Source organism: Aptenodytes patagonicus, chromosome 5, assembly GCF_965638725.1.
Source record: "Aptenodytes patagonicus chromosome 5, bAptPat1.pri.cur, whole genome shotgun sequence".
Classification (NCBI taxonomy): Eukaryota; Metazoa; Chordata; class Aves; order Sphenisciformes; family Spheniscidae; genus Aptenodytes; species Aptenodytes patagonicus.
In genome coordinates, this window is record NC_134953.1 from 6,873,351 (window position 1) to 6,894,021 (window position 20,671).

The 20,671-nt window shown below is 37.4% G+C and overlaps 1 protein-coding gene across 30 annotated transcripts in view; it reads left to right on the plus strand.

The window, feature by feature from the left end:
- Positions 1 to 20,671, plus strand: part of KCNMA1 (potassium calcium-activated channel subfamily M alpha 1) — a 519,886-nt gene that overhangs the window by 373,599 nt on the left and 125,616 nt on the right. For all 30 annotated transcript variants that reach the window (XM_076338440.1, XM_076338419.1, XM_076338420.1 and 27 more), the window contains one exon: positions 12,700 to 12,809. In XM_076338440.1, coding sequence (XP_076194555.1) covers positions 12,700 to 12,809 — 110 coding nt within the window. The remainder of the gene's footprint in view (positions 1 to 12,699; positions 12,810 to 20,671) is intronic.

Below are 20,671 nucleotides of genomic sequence, written 5' to 3' on the forward strand. Positions count from 1 at the left end.
TCTCACTCTTAAAACTGTATTTGAAAGAGAAAACTATTACTTAGTGGTGGCTTTGAATCAACAGTGTATTGTAGGAGAGCAGCTACTTTGACTGGAATTGTTAAAGAGGACCCTATTGAAAAGAAAGATGTCCATTCCCTGAAAGAACTTCCACCCTTTTTCAATTAGAGCACTGAATTTAAGTATTGTCAGACCTTCATAAATTCCTTGGGCAAACATTATTAGTGGAGTCTCCCACAAGCTAGGAGATTGCCAGGAAAATGTACTGAAACTTCTGTATTTTTTAAAGAACGCTTGAAATGTGTGTTTGTTCCTCCTCCTTCATAACGTGATTAGAAAGTGATTTAATATGCCATAAATGTTTGGTCAGTCAAACACAAATGAACATGATTGATGGTGACGCTGCACACATTTAACTCATTATGTGTTACTTTACAGCAAAATGATTTGTGTAAACAGTCTGCCCAGTATTAGAGGTAAAACAAACTAAGAAACCTCAAAATATTATATTTGTTCCTAATATTTTCCTTTTGGTTTTAGTAACGTAATCTCATATGGAATCTTTTATGTTCTCTTTGGCACCAAACTGAACAAAAAGAAAATCAGCTCAAAAAGATTAAAGTTCTGTAAACACTTAAAGGAAGAAAGATAGATTGCACAACAAATGATATGTTAAGCAAAAAAAAAACCAAACCAACACCTGTAAACTGTATTTCAATAGCCCATTCGTTTTACAGCACAGAATGTTATCATCGGTGTATTAATAAAGGAGTTGGGACTCTTTATTACTCGCATAGTCTCAGATAAAGATGGAAATACTATACTGTAGTGCAATTTTTGTGTTGTTTGGATTAGCAAATGTATACCAGAAGTCTAGCCATATGAAAAACATTGCAAAGAGTAAGTAAATAGAATAGAAGGCAGAGGTGGTCACATTTTGTCCCTTTATACAACCATGCAAGCCAATACGAGTTAGTATTGTTGTGTAAATTAATAAAATGTGGAATGTGGTTCTTGAGTGTAACGCAGGTCCACAAACGAATTAGTTTTGTCTTTGCTCTGTTGGTGAGACGGTACACCTCATTCCAGATCTGGAAAATGATCCAGAGCCGTCTCAATTCTCCTCTAAGCTATTTTGAGAGCAGGAATGTTCTGTGGGCTCTTTTGGCAGCTGTTGCTCACACACACACACAAGCAATGCCCACTTCTCCCACTACATTCCTTTCTAGTCCAGGCTGAAAGAGAGACATAATAAAGCCACACAGATTTACATCAGTCAGGTGCTTACCTACACTGATGGAACACATCAACTGCCTTGCTATTTATTTTTGGCCACCTAGGCAGCCTTGGGCTGTTTTAAAGTATGAGACTAGGGTATGCACAGTGAATTTCTTCAAATGAAGGAGAACTTTAAAAGGCGGGTGGGGAGGGAATGCAACTCCTCAACTTATTGTGAAGTTCTTCAGGAAGCTGCATAATAAATGGATTACCTGATCCTCCTCACAGGATTTAGACCAAATATTAATGTAGCCTGTTCCCAAAGACATTTATTCTCTAAAAGGTCTGCCTGAATATAATATTTTTAATCATTGAGTCTAGGAATCAAAAACTGGTGTCGTTGAAAATGGTTTGCTATTTATGAATAGTGTCAGTCCTTGTGATAAGAGTGATATATATTTGTCTTGGACTGAAGTCTACCATGGAGTGTGTTTTTCTGCCAATCATTTGAATAGATCAACACCAATCTATCTTTTGCATTATGATTGGATAGAAATAGTGCCCTCTTTTGTAAATTTGAAAGTATTAAAAGTAGAGCCTGTATGCCTTCGAATTCAAACCCATCAAGGCCAGCATCTAAAGAAGAATTAGGTGTCATAATATTTCAAGAATACTCTCTCTGCTTTGACCTACTACGAGACTCTAGATTAGTATGAACAATGGAAAAGTGCATATATCTCTCATTTGAAATTAAAGCTAATCTTAATTAGCATATGTGATGTTTTTTAAAACATACTCTTTTCATGCCGATTTTAAAAAACATTCTTGCATACAGAAAGAACTGTGGGAATAGTTGGCTGAGGTAAAATTTTTATACCACTAAGGATACTTGTTAGCTTTGATTTAAGCAGACAATGGAATTGAGTAAAGAGGTAGTTGATAATTTATAATACTTAAGGAAATTCAATTATAAGACTGTAAATCTAAGAAGCTTCACTCTCTGCTAGGAATGTATGAACTGCTTTCAGCCAAGTACTTATCTGTCAGATTTTGATATCCATATCTAAAGGCATAATAAAACCAGACATTCACACAAGCAATTTGGGTGGACTGAAAGAGCATTATAGGTGAACATGAGGAAATGTTTAAAAGATATTGCTTTCAATGTACAACTTCTTTTCAACTACCAATCAAGAATAGTCTCTGTGTACTTTCTTTTTACTCTCATCTATGTTGTTAGAAAAAAAAACCCACAATGCTGCGGAGAAGAGAATTGTAAAATTAAATGTCAGGAAGCTCTGGAAGCGTTCTGAGCCTAGGGGGAGGCAGGAGTCCCTGTGTTAGATGGAAGTAGATGAAAACAGCTTGGCAAGGGCTCAAGAAAATTGCCTCAGTGAAGATGATGTTTGCTAGGCATTTTTTGTAAAACATTTCTCTACGTGGACTTCTGGGCATCTTGGAAGTGAAAATTTTATATGGATTTTAGAAAGAAAATAGGTAACAACTTTCATGTTGTTTACACAATGCTTTATTTTTTTTATATAAACCTTATAATTTTGGGAAGACAGTTCAGAATTTCTGAATTGCATGCACTTAGACAAAGTACTGCATACTGGGACACGTATGCTGAACAAAAGAAGTTAGGCCACTAGAATAAAGCGAGATCACTTTAATAACAGAACTAAAATATTCAAGTGCTAGTCAAGAGAGATCATGAATAGAATTAATTCATTAATTTACTGTACTTTTTGTGGTTTTTTTAATTATTCAGTTAGATAGGGTTGTTTATCAAAATAAATATATGTCTAAAATATCAAATGGATGATCTTCCAAACATCTGAAATTATTCTCAAAGGCTGTTTAGTGCTCTTTCCTTGGTGGTGATGAGCTGAGCTTATTCAATGCCAGGGAGCAGACTTTACAGCTGCTTTCATTGTGCTATAAAGGAATTTTCATTGTGTCACTTCTTTAATATTTATAAAGACACCCCACCATCCTCGCCCTGTTTTTCCTTGCAAAATGCAATAAAAGATCCTAGGTCACACTACAACTCTAGCATTAGTTCTCTGTCTCGGTAGTGAGACTTAGATCTTGACAGAAGAGATTATATAGCATTATCAGGTTCGGATATACTCAATCTCTTTCATGTAACTATTTACGTCATTACACTGAGAAGCAAATGCTATGAACAAGATGGATCAGTTGGAGCTACAGAGCTCCTGATAATTACACTGCCGGGGGTAGGACTGGGTGTATTAAGGCTTTAGTTTTTTTCCTGACAATACTAATGGTTGTGCTTGCAAAGATGTACATCGTTTTTTCATCTCACTGTCACCATGTCTCACTAGGATATGATTGTATTATGTAAATATATTTGCTGATAACAACATTGTATCTATATACAGATAGAGGAGAGCAGAGGAGCATTGCGACTTAACAAAAGATACAGATGAAAATTAGATTTCTTCTCTTGGGATACACTATGTCATTTTCCAGCTATTCTTCATACAGGCTATTGAATCAGTGGGTAATTTGTTTTATGACTATCCAGGAGACAGAATTGCGGTGTAACAGTCAGGGGAAGATAATCACGTGCTTACAGTACTAGAGAGGAACTTGGGAGATACAGATTCAAGTCACTGCGGCGGTATGGCGCATTCTGTGTGAGGTCCAACAGTTACCTAAACTCTCTTTGCCTTTATTCCTAGCTGTGATTGGAATAACTTAAATTTTTGTTGCTATTGTTAAAATTTCCTCTTGAGTTTGTAAGGTCTTTGAAGAAAAAAAAAATACTTCTTACTGTTTGTACCAACACAGCATCCTGTGATAACATTTTGCTATGATTTACCACCAAAGTCAAAAGAAAATGCTGCGTACTTATTCTTAATAATTTATAGTGTGGTCACCAGTAGAAGAAAGTGAATGATTCCTTGTTGCTGCATCAACCACTATTTGTACTCTCTTGTTATCCTTCTAGAATGTTACATTTACTCATGTTAATGCAGTATCAGCTTGAAGTATGATAGTTATTTAACCTGAGGGATAAAAATTACAGAATGACCTGCAAAGCCTTCTCCTTAGGATCATGCAGGGGAAGGTCTTTCATACAGACAGATGCTCATTTTCAGTAGGGAAAGGCATGTAGTAGTGCCTTTTTTCATTGCTTCGTGATATGCTTGAGGTGTACAATATTTGATGAGTAAAGAAGGTGGTCCAAATTAAAAAAAAGGAATAGAATTGTCCTTGATCAATTATTGTCTCTTCATTCAACACTTACACCTTATATAAGATCTGTAGAAGCCTATGTGTAGATGAGGCGCTTAGGGACATGGTTTAGTGGGCATGGTGGTGTTGGGTTGACGGTTGGACTCGATGATCTTAGAGGTCTTTTCCAACCTTAATGATTCTATGATTCTATGTATGAGGCTAAATGAAAACGGAAATAACATGCAAGACATGAGAAGAGGTAAAAGGGAAAAGAATAAATGATAGCAGGACCCAATAATATCAAGGTTTTTGTTGGTTATTTTTCCCACACTGAAGTGGTTCACTGCTGTTGTGTTTGTGTACTTCATGCCTTCTGGTGTTCTCATGTTGTTCCTCACTGCAGCTTTTCTGCTACATTTTATTCCGTTCTAAATATTGGGTGGCATTAACTTCTGCTTTAATTACTCTACCAGCAAAGACACATCCCCTTATTCCAAAACAGTATTTGACTGCTTAATTATTCACAATTTTTGTTACCAAGACAGTATTTTCCAGTAAATAATAAAGGTTTTATCTGGGGATGGCATGCCCCATCCCTGGAAGTGTTCAAGGTCAGGTCGGATGGAGCTTTGAGCAACCTGATTTAGTGAAAGGTGTCCCTGCCCGTGGCAGGAGGGTTGGAACTAGATGATCTTTAAAGGTCCCTTCCAACCCAAACCATTCTGTGATTCTATGATCTAAATTCCTAACTTCTCAAACTGGCAGTTATCCACAGAGGTAACGATGAACAGGAGACAAAGCCTGGTGTCACTCCCTGGTATCAGAACTGAAGTAGCACTTTAGTTTCCTGGAACCCACAATACTTGATAAAGATAGATTTATGCTTTCTGCTGGAATGTGTTTGTTCAGCTAACAAGCAAAGCTTTGCCACAGAAAACTTTTCACTGAAATGAAATCTATTCTCTTTGTCTCAACTGTATTAGTCCATACTGTACAAAGGTAGAAAATACAAATATCCAGATTCTGCTGTCAGGAGCTGAAATAGGATAGACCAGTAATTATTTGCGGTAACAAAATTATCTTTATAACCATAAAATTGAAACTACTGTAGGTTTTTCTTTGTTTTTCAAGTTAAAGCCAAGGTTGTTTTCGTCTTTGTAAGCACAGCAATATTTTCAGGTAGGCTAAAATCAAGGTATAAATTTCACTCACCAGATAAATAACTTTCATAGTTCTACTGAATGATATTTGTGGTAACCTTGATTAGTAGCATCTTGAACCAAACTCACCCCAAATTAGCTCTCTTTGCTTCTATAAAGTTTACATAACATTCAACTATTCCCCATTGTTTTCAGGCAACTGACATGTGAAACATCTGTTTCATAAGTGCATATGGCACAGATTTTTTCATCTCTACATTAACAGCTAAGTTTTGGCAACTTACTCTTAACGTATAGATAAGTACGGGTAAGTAGTAGATAAGTATCAGTAAGTCTAGGGATGGACCAGACGACAATCACTCAAGTTATGGTTAAGTATTTTAAAGGAAAATAAACACACATATTATGAATAACCAGATTTGTTTAGGGATTCAGTTTTTGAGGTTAACTGCAGCAGCAGACTTTAAAATACCATCACAAAGGCTTAAATTAGTCAAGAACACAGTGAGTCCTAAAGTATTTTTTCTCACTTGAAGGATTTTGAAATTAGTACCTTACTGACATGGATTATGGGTGAAACTGATTATGTTTATCTGTGGACCCTTACTCTATTAAAACTCAGGGTAACTGCAAGACTCAAGGAATTAGGAAAGCAATGTTGAACACTGGAGGTTCCTAATGTTTCATTTCTAGCAGACCAGCAGGTACTGCCTTCCAAAAAATACCAGGCAGGTGACCATCTCTCTCTTTGCAATCACAGGGAAAACGTCATCATTCAGGCAGAGATAAAATGCAAAGATCATCTTTAGTCCATTATTATCATTATCTTATAATAACATTTTATAGCATCCCAAATATCAGCAATTCTTTAAATTCATTAATCAACATTTCATGATATCCTAACAGAACATATCTTAAACATTCCAGTCACTTCATGAAGGTTAATTTAACACTAACCAGTGTTAAACTACTGTTTAATATCTTCATCTTCATCAATGACATAGACAGTGGGACCGAGTGCACCCTCAGCAAGTTTGCAGATGACACCAAGCCGAGTGGTGCGGTTGACACGCCAGAGGGACGGGATGCCATCCAGAGGGACCTGGACAAGCTCAAGAAGTGGGCCTGTGTGAACCTCATGAGGTTCAACAAGGCCAAGTGCAAGGTCCTGCACCTGGGTCGGGGCAGCCCCCGGTATCAATACAGGCTGGGGGATGAAGGGATTGAGAGCAGCCCTGCTGAGAAGGACTTGGGGGTACTGGTGCATGAAAAGCTGGACATGAGCCAGCAATGTGCGCTCGCAGCCCAGGAGGCCAGTCATATCCTGGGAGGCATTCAAAGCAGCGTGGCCAGCAGGTCAAGGGAGGTGATTGTGCCCCTCTGCTCTGGTGAGACCCCACCTGGAGCACTGCGTCCAGCTCTGGAGCCCTCAGCACAGGAAACACACGGACCTGTTGGAGCGGGTCCAGAGGAGGGTCACAAAAATGATCAGGGGGATGGAACACCTCTCCTGTGAAGAAAGGCTGAGAGAGTTGGGGTTGTTCAGCCTAGAGAAGAGAAGGCTTCAGGGAGACCTTCTTGCAGCCCATCAGTACTTCAAGGGGGCTTACAAGAAAGATGGGGACAAACTTTTTAGCAGGGCCTGTTGTCACAGGACAAGGGGGAATGGCTTTAAACTAAAGGGAGGTAGATTTAGACTAGATAGGTGGAAGAAATTTTTTACGCTGAGGGTGGTGAAGCACTGGCCCAGGTTGCCCAGAGAGGTGGTGGATGCCCCATCCCTGGAAACATTCCAGGTCAGGTTGGACGGGGCTCTGAGCAACCTGATCTAGTTGAAGATGTCCCTGCCCAGGGCAGGGGGGTTGGACTAGATGACCTTTAGAGGGCCCTTCCAACCTAAACTATTCTGTGATTCTATGATCTATGAAGCTTGATCACTGCTTTGTGAATGAGTTTGGTTTTTTCCAGTCCTTTCTTGGTCCTTGACTAAGGCTGAGCACTTAACTATTGGTCTGATCTGCAGTTCCTTTCTCCAAAGCAAAACCATCTGTCTAAAGAAAAGAAAGCAAGGGAAGAAAGTAGAAAGGAGAAACACGTGATGTATTTGTATATTTTTTTCCAACCCCAGGTGGTGTCAATCTAAGAAAAAGCCACAAAATAGACCATAAGTTACAAACACGTCCTTGCTATCGTTACTCTTATTTTTACCAAGCCTGCACTTTATCTTTTTTCTGTATATAAAGAGTTGCTGATCAGCAACATTTGCAAGCTTCACATAAATAAAAGAGTTGTAAAAAATGTGATATGACTTCTTTGTGTGTGGTGGAGAATAACACAATGCAAATCCGTTTTACCATCCCACATGGTCTCTGAATGGTGAAACAATTTCTTTGGAAGAAATTTCTCTTGATTGTTTGCAGCCCGTTTGTTAGGGAGTGTATGATTTGGAACATCTCCATATTGTAATTTATTCTTGCAGTTGTTTACTTCTCCAGAACTAAAGTAACTGGTTACCTGACAGCCTATCAACAGGAGAACAAAATTTAAAAGAAATAAAATCATTGCAATTTATGTTTCACTGGTTGCTTAAAAAGTTTCCAATCCTTCTGTTCTTTAGAACATTCTTTCGAAAGAGTGCCTTTTGACTAGTTCAACATGGGGAAAAGATTGGTGAATCCCAAATTAGTACTCAGCCTGTAGGATAAAAACGCAAACTTATATAAAATACTATATAAGTCCTGTCAAAATAGCTGTGGAATTCAGATTCTTTCAATTTTGGAAAATTGTTTGTCCAAGAGAGATTTGTGTCACACCAGATTCCAATGAAAGTCATATTACACTATAATACATAATAATATAATATAAAAGCACTAGTAATATTTACTATTAATACTATAATATAACAATATAATATATTGTATTTACTGTATATATAACTATATATATAATATATATTTACTGTAATATAACAATATAATAAATTGTATTTAATAATATAATATTATAACATGATAATGATATAGTCTGAAGTTTATTTTTATTTCTTTTTTCTAACTGAAATCATTATGTCAAAACACACTGTTGTTTGATCCTAAGCATGTCAGAATCAGTAGAGAAAGTTTGAGTGGTTTAAACGAGCTGTGGAGCAGGCTATTACAGGGAAGAGCTGCTTTTAAGTTGTAAAAGAGTTTGAAAAGCTCAGCATTTCAATACGAGCCATGTGTGGTCACGGTATGAAAATGCTTCCTTAAGTTAGACAATTAGCAGAGCTGTAGCTCTTACACATGCTGCTAGGACACTGCACTCCTGACATGGGCTCCTGCAACTGTAGAGGCTCAGCTGTAATTCCCTTTCCGAAGCCTTTTAATGTGGCTGTTGCTTTATTTCCTGCTAATGAATAATATAATCCTGGTTTTGCTCACTGAGCTTAGTATGTATGACAGTACTGCATCCCTCGCTTGTTTGGTACTGGCTATCCATAAAATGCTCATTTGACATGGAATTGGTCTTGCTGTCTCTTAAAGCTTTTAAAGGTGAAATTTTTTCTAACATGATTTAGATATTTTTTCACAGATTATCCTGATTAGTGGGAAGACAAGACGTCTGTATGATTTAAGCATAGAATAAGTGACTGGGTTGAAGCAGGCAAAGAAGACAACCACGTTACGAGTCTAAAAGAGGAGGTGGTAACACCGCTGACGGGGAAGTAAGATAAAGAACTCTGTCAGTTGGTGGCTATACATCCTCTAGAACATGTCAGTTAGGCAGGTTGATGTTTCCATTTGGATAAAGGAGTTAAGAGGGAAATAGAAAGCAAGATATACAGGACATTAGCCTAGAGAAGCAGTTCTGTTGGTATTGTGGGTGATGTTAGGTAACGATAGGGTAGAGAAGAGAAACAAAGAGGCAGAGTGAAGGGCAGAGGCTTAAGGAAGTGCAGGCAGGGGAAGCAGGGATGAAGACAGCTCTCCAAAAGAGCAAGAAAAGGCATAGGAAGAGGAACATCACTGCATTTCTATAGTATTCCTGTTTTATGGGGTTTTGTGAGCTTCCTGATTTGGAGCTGGAGTAAGAATATGGAATACAGGACTATAACTTAAAACTTTGAGAAAATATTAAGTGTTTACTAAAAATGTATAAGAAGGAACAAGAAAAATCTGTTCTAGACTCTTGGGGAATGAATAGGCCTCCGTAACCATTATAGCTTCTGTTTTTAAAACGTAGTTTACTTTTACAGCCTGTGCGCATATAATTTTATTTCCCAAAGCATATGAGATTTTAAAAGTTCCTAAAGTTTTAATTTAAAATTAAAAAATACCAATTACTTAGCTTAAAAGTTTTGTTAAACACTTAACGTTTTCATCTGATTATACCTTGTTTAGGAGCATAATTTAGAGTAGAATAATAATAAGTACAACTAATGAAACAACAATATAAGCAAACCAGTTAAAAGAAAAATAGAATTAATATGCAGAAAAAAGTCTTGAATGATATCTATGTAGGCATGAGTTCATTTTTAAATTTAAGAGGCAGAAAGCCAGTTGCTGGATACATTATAAATGCAGAGTATGTTGTTGGTCACAGACCTGAACTGTCTGGTGATTAGAGTATGTGCTTTATTTTTTTCCATCTTAAGTTTTTATCCTTTTTTGAATTTACGTGGTGAGATTTCCTTTAAGCCCTGTATGTTATGCAAGAACCTCTTGCTTTAATGCTCTTTTAAAACAGCTGTAGCTTGACACAACAGACAAAGATAAATTGTTGCTTAAAGATGCTTTTCTCAATTTGATTTATTGCTGAATAGCTGAAAAATTAATTTGGTCACCTTTACCCAAGTCACTTACAACCCATGTATTAATTTCTTTCCTTGAATACTGACAGAGATGTACACTTATATTGCTGTTTGGAATATATGTTCATAACAAACCCCACGCTCCTCCTAATGTACCATAATGCTTTTACCATAGAGAATATATAGGCCTATGTTTTGCTGCCATAAGGCATTTTATGCCATTGAAATAATTGACTGGATATTATCCAAGGCATTTGACGTAGTGGGCAGTAATGTAGCTGGACAAAATTTTAAAGCAGTAATAAGCTGTTTATCTTGCTGGACTGAATTCTTTGATAAGAATTTCTGAAATGCTGAGAATTCTTTATGTAATGGAAAAGAAAAAAATCTGGCTCATACTTAGCTGGTTGCCGTTACGCTGGCTCTTTAGGCAAACAAGATCAGCAGTGTAGATTAAAGCACTTGAGCCTTACCTGCAGTAATTTATGAGGATGGATGTTCCTGAAGCATCCTTTTTGCCACTTCATTGGGCCTGGCTACAGCTCTGTTTCCTGCAGGATTAGTATTGTCATCTCTTTACACAATGTAGACTGAGCTTCAGGAAAAGCTGGGGATATCAGAAAGAGACAAATTGTGAAAGAGTTTAAGAGATATAGTTATCCAAGTCCTTCTCAAATCAGTCGGTATTTGGTACTTCAACCTTTCAGGTAGCTTTGCAAATCTCTACCAATAGTTTTAAAAAAAATATTTTCTCATTATGGCCTTCACATCTAAACTCAGTACTGTCTCACTTTCTGCTCTGTAAGATGAAGACCATAATGGGGCTACCTAAACAGTGGAACTAAGAGTTTCTTTATTTTTTTGCAAAAGAATAAAATACAGCTTTTATACATGAACTAAATTACAAGATAAATATTACCATGACCTGTAAAATCATGTGCCTTATTTAAGAAAATTAGAATCTCTGATCTCTCAATCTCTCTCTTTTTACTTGTTTCCCGACGAAAATGTGGTAATGTAAAAAAAGAGATATATCACATTATTTTTGCTAGTCTGATGTAATTGACATGTTTCTCACTAATTTTATATATACTGTATTTTCACACATACATTTTTGGTGCTCTGTATAATTCTTGCAAATACAAATTTCTCTGTTCACACAATTTATATAGCACAATTAGTGAATAAAGCCAAAGAGATAATTACACGCAGGAATGTCGCATTGTGGTTGAGTTTTTTGCTCTATTTTAATGTGATGTAATAAATAGGGAAGCAACTGATGTGAAGCCTTAGGTATTTCAGGCTGTGGTGTTTGTGGTGGTTTCCCTAGTTTGCCTAGGGAGGTCTCATTGGGAATGACAGTCAAATCTCAAACAAACGTTGGGTGAGGGCACAAATTACGGTATAGAGAACTGGGATTTCAACAGTGAACAGCTTCAGCATATGCCGTATTTCCAGTCATATCAGCTAGCTTTGTATTTGCTCTTCTGAATTATAGTGCTATTGCTGCTGATGGAAACTAAGTGGCTCGATCCAGTTACCTTAAGATAGGTGTTTGAAAGACTTTATAGAGCGTCTGAGACATAAGCTTTATAGATATGACATGGCATCCACGGACCCCAGGGCAGCAGCTGGAAGCTAGGTGGGATTGCATGCGCATCTCAGATATCACTAGAAACTTCTGCTTAGGCAAATATATTGAGCTTTCAATGGTAGTCCTGACTTGTTTTCCTTCAACAGTAAAAGATGTCTGAATCTGACAGTAAAGGTTTTCTTCGGTTGTTGTCCTGATGACAATTGAAGAAATTGTTTGAATATATGTTTCTCATATTTCCTTGTTAGTTATAGATGCAGAGAAGAAAAAAAATTTATAATCTTAAACTATGAGTTTTGACTGCTGATCAACTTCTGAACAAGGTGAAAATAATTGAAACGTTGTTAGAGAGACTCAAATAACAATATAATGCAACCATTTCACTAGAGAAGTTTCAAAAAGGGAAAATTAAGAAACTATTTTCCTCAAGCACTCTTCAACCTTATTTCACCTCATGCTGAATGTGCTTGCCAAGAATTGAGTTGTATTATTTTTACATAGGATACTTGATTTACTGACTGGGATTGATTTACATGGACTCTTTTTTTTTTTTTTTTTTTTTTTTTTGGCATTCCAGGACACCCTGTAAAAATAAGCAATATTAATTGCCATAACAGTCTACTGACTTACTTGTTAAAATCTGATACGTGTTTAAGCAGTTGTTTGTAAATTTTAAAGAAAGCTTTTGGTTTTACTCAGAACTCTGCATCTGTGTTTCTTTGTTTTAGATTGAGGAGGATACGTGGCAGAAATACTACCTGGAAGGAGTTGCAAATGAAATGTACACAGAATATCTGTCTAGTGCCTTTGTGGGTTTGTCCTTCCCTGCAGTTTGTGAGTAAGTAGAAATACATATTAATATACATAAGTATTTGCCTTCTCTCAAGTGAAATCTAAGGTTTCTGTTTCACTCTGCTACAGTCCTAATGTTGCTACATCAGATGGGATCCAATAAAATAAACGTTAAAGCAATCACTGCATGGAAGTATTCCAAACATTGTAATGTCTGTTTTCAGAAGAGATTTGGAATTAAGTGATTGTAAATGAAAGCATAAATGTTTTCAGTGTTGAACAAATTCATCAGCAATCTATTTAAATTGAGTTGTTTACTTGTAAGTGCCGTCCCATTGTTTCTTCTAATGATTCCCATTCTTTGCACGGTGGTTGTCAGCGTCGCCGTCTTGGCTTATGTCCCATTCCAAGGAAACTATTCATTAATTGAAACAGATGTAGTGGAGTCATATAAGCAGTGTGGCATCCAGAGCTCTGTGGAACTGGTTGCAAACCCCTTTTAACAAGTGAAGTATGTCAGAAAAAATACGACTATTCTGTAATGAGAAAGGAATATTTGAAGCATATAGTATATAACCATAGCATAAGCCATGCTACACCTTTATTTCTAGAGACTGAAAGTCCTTATATTTGTCCTAGAATGATTCTGTGAAGGAGAGATTTGTATGTACAACGTTTCTATGATAAATACTGTGGCCACAAACATAGTCAGGATAGTTTAGCACAGTCGTGTTTCCTCTTCTGTTGGCATTGTTCTTCATTACAGCCGTACCAAAAGGTCACAGCAAAGACCGTGGACAGCTTTTGCTAGGCACTGTTCAAATGCTTAAAAAGAAACAGACCCTACTCTGAAGAGTTTGATGTCTAACTAGATAACATAGAAAAACTTCTGCGGACTCCATTCTTAGAGGAGGAAATAGAGGAAGAAGTAAGATATCATCTCTTGTGTAAAGGAGAATGATTTTGCTTTAACTCCTCTCACTTCTCCCACCTTTTCTGATTTTTACAGTGGCATAAACATAGGTTATGGCATAAGAACAAGGGAGAAACAACTGTCAGACAAATGTTATCCATTTAAACATCTGTCTTTTTCTGGGATGTAGTTATGACAGAGCCCAGTCTTGAATTTGCTAGTAAAATGAAGGGGCTCACAATCCATCCCTCCACTGTGTTAACCAGACTGTGACTAGGTTTTTGAGGGAAAATGTTTATTACTATAAGCACAAAATTTTGCCTGGATATCTTGAAATAGAAAATCTCATAATGTATTCTAGAGATTGGTATTATATTCAGAATGAATGGTAGTTTGTGCCATTTACACTAACTACAACCATGAAAACTAAATCTCCATGCCAAACCATTGTCAAACATAGTTGAGTTTCTATACGAGTTCTTAGAAACATGTGACTGAGACTGTATTTGACATAAAGCTGACAGTCATTTAACTGTGCTGGTAGAGCTGAGATAAAATAATCAATAAAGAAAGGGCATTTACTGAGATTTAGAAACATATCAAAACTTTGGAGCTCTCCTAAAGCATTCGATTATCTGGAGGCTTAATTAACTGTGTTTCCTAGTTTAAATTAAAGAAAAAGATTTATCTCAAATTTTCCAACAGTTTAATAACTCTATTAAATTCAGGTTAATTAAAGCACATTGAAAATTAAAATGTAGTGTTACATATTAATGAGTTTGCATAGGTATTTTCATTACTGTAAAAACTGGCTATTCAATTTCCAGAAGAACCAAAGGACAGCAAGAAGTCCGTTGCATTGGTTTGTGAAGGGGAAATAAAATCAGTGGACAGGCTTAGTGTGATCAACTACCCACAAAATATACAGACTTTGAGAACAGGTTTTGTAATTTAGCTTTTAAAATAGACGCAGTCAATGACATTTTAAAACCCTGAAACTAAATGAGATGTGCTGCTTCCTCAGGCTATTGGTCTTGATTGGCGGTCTAGGAATGTGATTCTTTGGTAAATAGGCTGCCATACAGTTTGGATAACAAACATAAAGAGAGTGCAGAAACATCTCCTCTTTCAGTGGGGATGGGACACTCAATATTGTTGAAGAATTTCAAGCTTTTGATGTCAACACCAGGGTGAAGAATTAGAGGGAAATATAAGTTACTATCAGTCTACGAGTTTTATTTATAACTCTGAGTATATGTGTGTGTACTGTGTGAACATATTCCCACCAATATATTTTCAATACGTGAATGTAATTCCTATTATTCTGTGCCCTTGGATATTGTTGGACCAGATGTGGATGATGCTGATTGAAGAGTAAACTAACCAAACTGTTCCCCACTAGCACAGAGTCTTCTAGTGGGCCTTCTAATATTTACTAATGCAAGGTTAACCTTCATCCAAGTTCTAGGACCACCGTTCTCCACCCAAGAATTTTCCTAGTCAGGCTAGCACATCTATGGATTCACACTTGACCTAGCAGTGGAAACAGCGTATGAAAGGTGTTCATTTCTCTTAATATATGTTAAATCGGGCCCATTTGCTGTTGGTTCTATTTTTTAAGTCACTCATTCAATCAAATGTCATGGCATGTTTTAATAAAAGGCAAAATTATAGAGATGTCATTACCTCTGTATTTGTGCAGCATATTGTTGCACGGTTTATAACTATGGCATATATTCCACATCAGTCATGAAGATTTTTGTATGTTTTTGTAACAGTCCGTTTGGGGAGCTAATCACAGAAGTCTTAAAAACTTCACTGTCCTGACAAAGAAGAACTAAGTTAGGCGAGTAGGTGACACTCAGCATTTGTCTGTGTTCTCTCTCAGCTGCACAACAGATTATTTCTCTTCTGGATGTATTCATAGTAGTAGTACTTCCTAGTCTGAGAGCAACTCCAAATTAAGCCAGACTTTCACAGAGCAAGGGCAGCATGGGCTACCTGTAACTGTCAAGTTCTTGCTTCTATCTTTGTACCATTCTCTTCAACTAGATTTCTGACTTGTCTCGGAGGGTGAGGTAAATCTTAGGCACTTTTGAACTCTTGAGACTTAAGCCACGCATAATATGACCAGTACAGTTTTCTGCCTCTCTGAAGCAGTGATGCTGGATCAGTCCATACCTGTTAAATTAAGAGCTTTTTCCTGAACCCAGAACTTTATTCAACATTGCAGATGTGTGTCAAATTTTAGACTCAACAAACCTAAGCTCAGCTCGGGTAGTGGCCAAGCCGCAAGACTGCCTCTAGACTGACGTGACTGTAAATGAAGCTTTCCATCTTCTGACTGTGATTAAAATCAGGCTCCATCTGATCCTGCCAGAGATGTCTCCTATATTTTACACCTTTTTCCAAGCCCTCTCAGAAAGTCTCCTCTGGGTGCCCCCAGCGAAAGGTTGGCCAGCCCCGCTGCCTCCACCCAGCCAAGGACTACGTGCTAAATAGTCTCCTCAGGCACACCCATGAGATAGCAAGAGCCAATGCATGAAAACAGATGTTGTAAGGTCCCGCTGTGCTCCCTAATTTCATGTCAGTGGACAGCAACCTTTTCACAAGTATGAAAAAGCTGCTTCAATAGAAAAGTATCCATAGACCAGCACAGAGGCCTTACGGCTTCCCACAGTTCTTTCTTCTTTAATGCGTTTAAAGTATGGAGGCCTAAGTTGCCGTTGCCCGTGCTTACACCATGGTTTTGGATAACCTGGATTTTACTACACTTGGTACAAGCAATAATTAGCGGGTTAATAATTACTGGACAAATTTTGTTTTATTAATTCAAAAACTGTATATGTGGCAGCCATGTTTCCTGTTCATACCAAGAAAACTAACAATATCCACTTTTATAAAGCAAGCTTCGTTTCTTTGTGTTTAAACCTTCAGTTCAGCTCTTACAGGAGCAACAGCCTTACTTAGTTTTCTTATTCCAACATGATCAGCTTTAATGGGAGCCAGAAAGAACAGTGGAATGATAGTTTTGTTTAGCAGGGTAAGACTACACGGAAGTAATGAAAGACAAATATTTATGAAACTCTTTAGCCAAATGTTTATTGGAGTAGGATATATTCCACACTTCACAGCACTTCCATTGCATTTCAGATCAGGAACCATCTCATAAACCAAGATAATATTTGATGTGGGAAATACAGAGAAAAATCAATGTAGTGTTCTGTATTGACATTTCTGACATTCGGCATTTTCATAACAGACTGGCAGGTCAGCAACTAAAACTGTTAAATATCCAGCTCACGTTCTCACTACCATCCTAGTAATGTTAGTGGTATCAACTACCATGAGCAGCAAATTTATTTGCTCACCTGCTCTTGGTCTTATCAGCAGCCACTGACTGGAACTGGTACAAATAATTAATCTGTATGAAGTGCTTCTGTGTGTATATGTGTGTCTAGAGAGAGAGTAATATATGTCATTATGAGTGATGTATGTCATATTATCATGAGTGACATAAGTTACTCTCTACACACTCTATTATATTGTTTACATAAGGACTCATGAACCCACTAGAAAAGAGCCTGATCTTTATCAAGATTCACCCATATTCTCTACATGCTTTTGTATTAAAATCTATCCTTGGTGTTGTGTACTCCCTTTGGATGTCTACTTTTCCTGCTTCCATGAATTCCACGTTATTATCCTAGTAGAGTTCCCGTCTTGGAGGTCTTTTTTTCACAGTGCTAGATTTAAAGAGTACTTTGACTTTTTTGATTGATTTATGCAAACTGTGGCCCACTTCAGTGTGGTTTTTTATTACTTTAACTTATGTTAATTGTTTACAACTCAGTCTCATAGAATTTAACAGAAGGGTTTTCCTTTTGGACATTGGATGACCCTGTAAGACCTTGATCTCCTAAGGAAAAGACAAAAGGCCTTGTCCACAGCCATACACGAGTGATATTCAACACAATTATTGCTAAAAAGTTTGTTAGGTCTGTAGAATAAGTGCATAAAAGACCTGTACCAAATGCTCAGCTTCTGCACATGACAGGGCTGATAGCTTTTTCTTTTTTTCCTTTTTTCTTTTTTCTCTTTTTTTCTTTTTTCTTTTTTTTTTCCCCTTCTTTTTTTTTCTTTTTTTCTCCCCTATCTGTTACCCTGTCAGAGACAGGGAGCTAATCTATCGTAACCTTCAACCAGGAGATCATTTAAAGACTAGGGGGAAAAGAACCTTTTCCAGATACTTCCCATGATAAGCCTTCGAAGATAAACTAGCCTCATATCATGATTTAACAAAGTGTGCTGGTTTTGGCTGGGATAGAGTTAATTTTCTTCCCAGCAGCTAGTATGGGGCTGTGGTTTGGGTTTGTGCTGGAAACAGCGCTGATAACACAGGGATGGTTTCGTTACTGCTGAGCAGCGCTGACACAGGGTCAAGGCCTTTTCTGCCTCTCACCCCACCCCACCAGCGAGCAGGCTGGGGGGGCACAAGAAGCTGGGAGGGGACACAGCCGGGACAGCTGACCCCAACTGACCCAAGGGATATCCCACACCGTATGACGTCGTGCTCAGCATATAAAGCTGGGGGAAGAAGGAAGGAAGGGGGGGACGTTTGGAGCGATGGCGTTTGTCTTCCCAAGTCACCGTGACGCGTGATGGAGCCCTGCTTCCCTGGAGATGGCTGAACACCTGCCCGCCGATGGGAAGTAGGGAGTGAATTCCTGGTTTTGCTTTGCTTGCCTGCGTGGCTTTTGCTTTCCCTGTTAAACTGTCTTGATCTCAACCCATGAGTTTTCTCACTTTTACCCTTCCGATTCTCTCCCCCATCCCACTGGGGGGGAGCGAGCGAGCAGCTGTGTGGGGCTTAGTTGCCGGCTGGGGTTAAAACCACAACACAAAGCAAAAGGAGAGAGTTCAAAACTTGTGTATTGTATTCAGATACATCAGGGAAATGTTTACGTGAAGTACTAAAGTACATTTAAACTGTTGCCATGCAGGTGCATTAGGCAATGTTTGTATGTAATACTTTTCATCGGTTTCAAATCTCTCTCTGATACATCTATTGGTTCCTGACTGACTAAAGAAATTAAAAAGTGCATTCTTCAGTGTTTTGGCAGTAAGTGTGAACAATGTTTTTCATGCACTGAACCTGGCAGGGAGTATTGCTTTGTAGCCAGTGATTCATAACTTGCAAAATATAAAACTTAATTGTGTTTCATTTTATTGGTCAGATGGGATTAGACTGGAAAACGTACCTTGAACATGTAGTATCTCTGTGTCTCTTCACAGCTGAGATTATGGTGAAAATTCTAACCTGACGTGGGACTGCCCACTTAACTAAAGCCTGTCTAGTAAACTAAACTCCTCACTGGCATTGTTTGCTTTTCATTAAGCTAATGATTCCATTATTTCAGTGGAGTTACTTCTGCTTCACATCAATGTAAGATACATAGCAATCACAGATCCAGAAACATCTGCATGATTACACACACACATGGCACAGCCGTATTTTTTTCATTCTTCTATATTCCTGAGCTGGCCTCTTAGGGTTTCTTATCCTTTCGCAGCACGCTCAAAGTTTTTGCTGTCTTTCTGAGGTGTAAATAGTAAGTCAACAGTCATGTAAGATAAACAGTATTCTAATGGAAAATAACTGTAATAGTAGTTAAGTACTCTTACTTTCTGAGCAAATTTTCCAGTACTGGTAGCCAATGGATTCTTCCTAATTTGTATAAAACTACAGGAGTCGCAACTAATATTGCAACCCCACCAGTGCCTTCTGTATTACATATGGGATAGATTTTAGCCAGTGGCTTTCCATTTCTTAGCATCTCTAATTTCCGATTCCTCCTCTAACTTCTCTTGTCATGTGCTTTTCTGTAGCGTGCTTAAAAAGGTCCAGCAATTCTAATGCAATAGTAGAAGTGCATGTAATGATCTAGTAAGACACCTGCAAAATACATCTCAAATATTTTAACAAGACCCCCAAAACTCTTGCTAACAAACTTACCATTATACACTTGATCAGACAACCACTTACATCAGTGCTTACTTTTGAATTTTTTGAATAGTTCTGTGAAATTCTACTAGTGGAATATTTGCTTAAATTTTTTTCCTTGCCTGAGCAATACATGAGTGCTCAGCATCTGGAAGAACCCAGCTGGAGGTTGAAAGCAGAAGGTGCCCATGCTTTTGCCAGTTTCACGTGATTGAAAATTAGATGAGCCTGACACTAACAAACCTTTAAAAGGGGTATTTGGGTTATTAAATATATATTATGATAATTTCTATTCCAACATACAAAGCTTATTGACTGCACTGGTTTTAGACACTGCTGCTCCATAAAAGTAAAGTACCTGCTATTCTCATACTTCCAGCTCCGAAGGAACACAACGTACTAGCAAGTACCAAAGAAAGCACCAGTTGCCAATGTGCATAAAAAATAGTTTGAAAAGACAAAAATAACGTACTTATGAAAGAATTCTGATATTGTAAGTCATTTGCTCAGCTTAAGATGCTACTATAAGATACTACTTTTTAATCAAGAATGATATTTTTGCATGTATTTTTCATCAGGTGAATAGCAAAGTGATGTAACCTATATCAATATACTTTTGCTAACTGCAGCTGAACCAAGGTATGGAAGTAGGTTGAAAGTACTTTTTCTCTCCTGAGGAGAGTACCTATTCCATTGTCGAAAGTAGTTCAGCAAAAAATGTTATAACTGACCCTGAGAAAAAAAACTGAATGATTTATGGTGTACAGGATTTCAATAAAAAATTTGTTTGAAAAGAAAAAACTTCCTTCCAGTAGATTTTCTAATTAAAATCCTTTTTTTAATGTTTGGTACAAAATTAAATAATTAAGAACTAATCAAGGTTATATCTTCATGTTTTGCAACTCAGAAAGGAGAATGATAATTTCTTTAAATTCTAAATATCCCAGTACTTTCACATGCAAATAATACAGCAGGTATCTATGGTTAATTT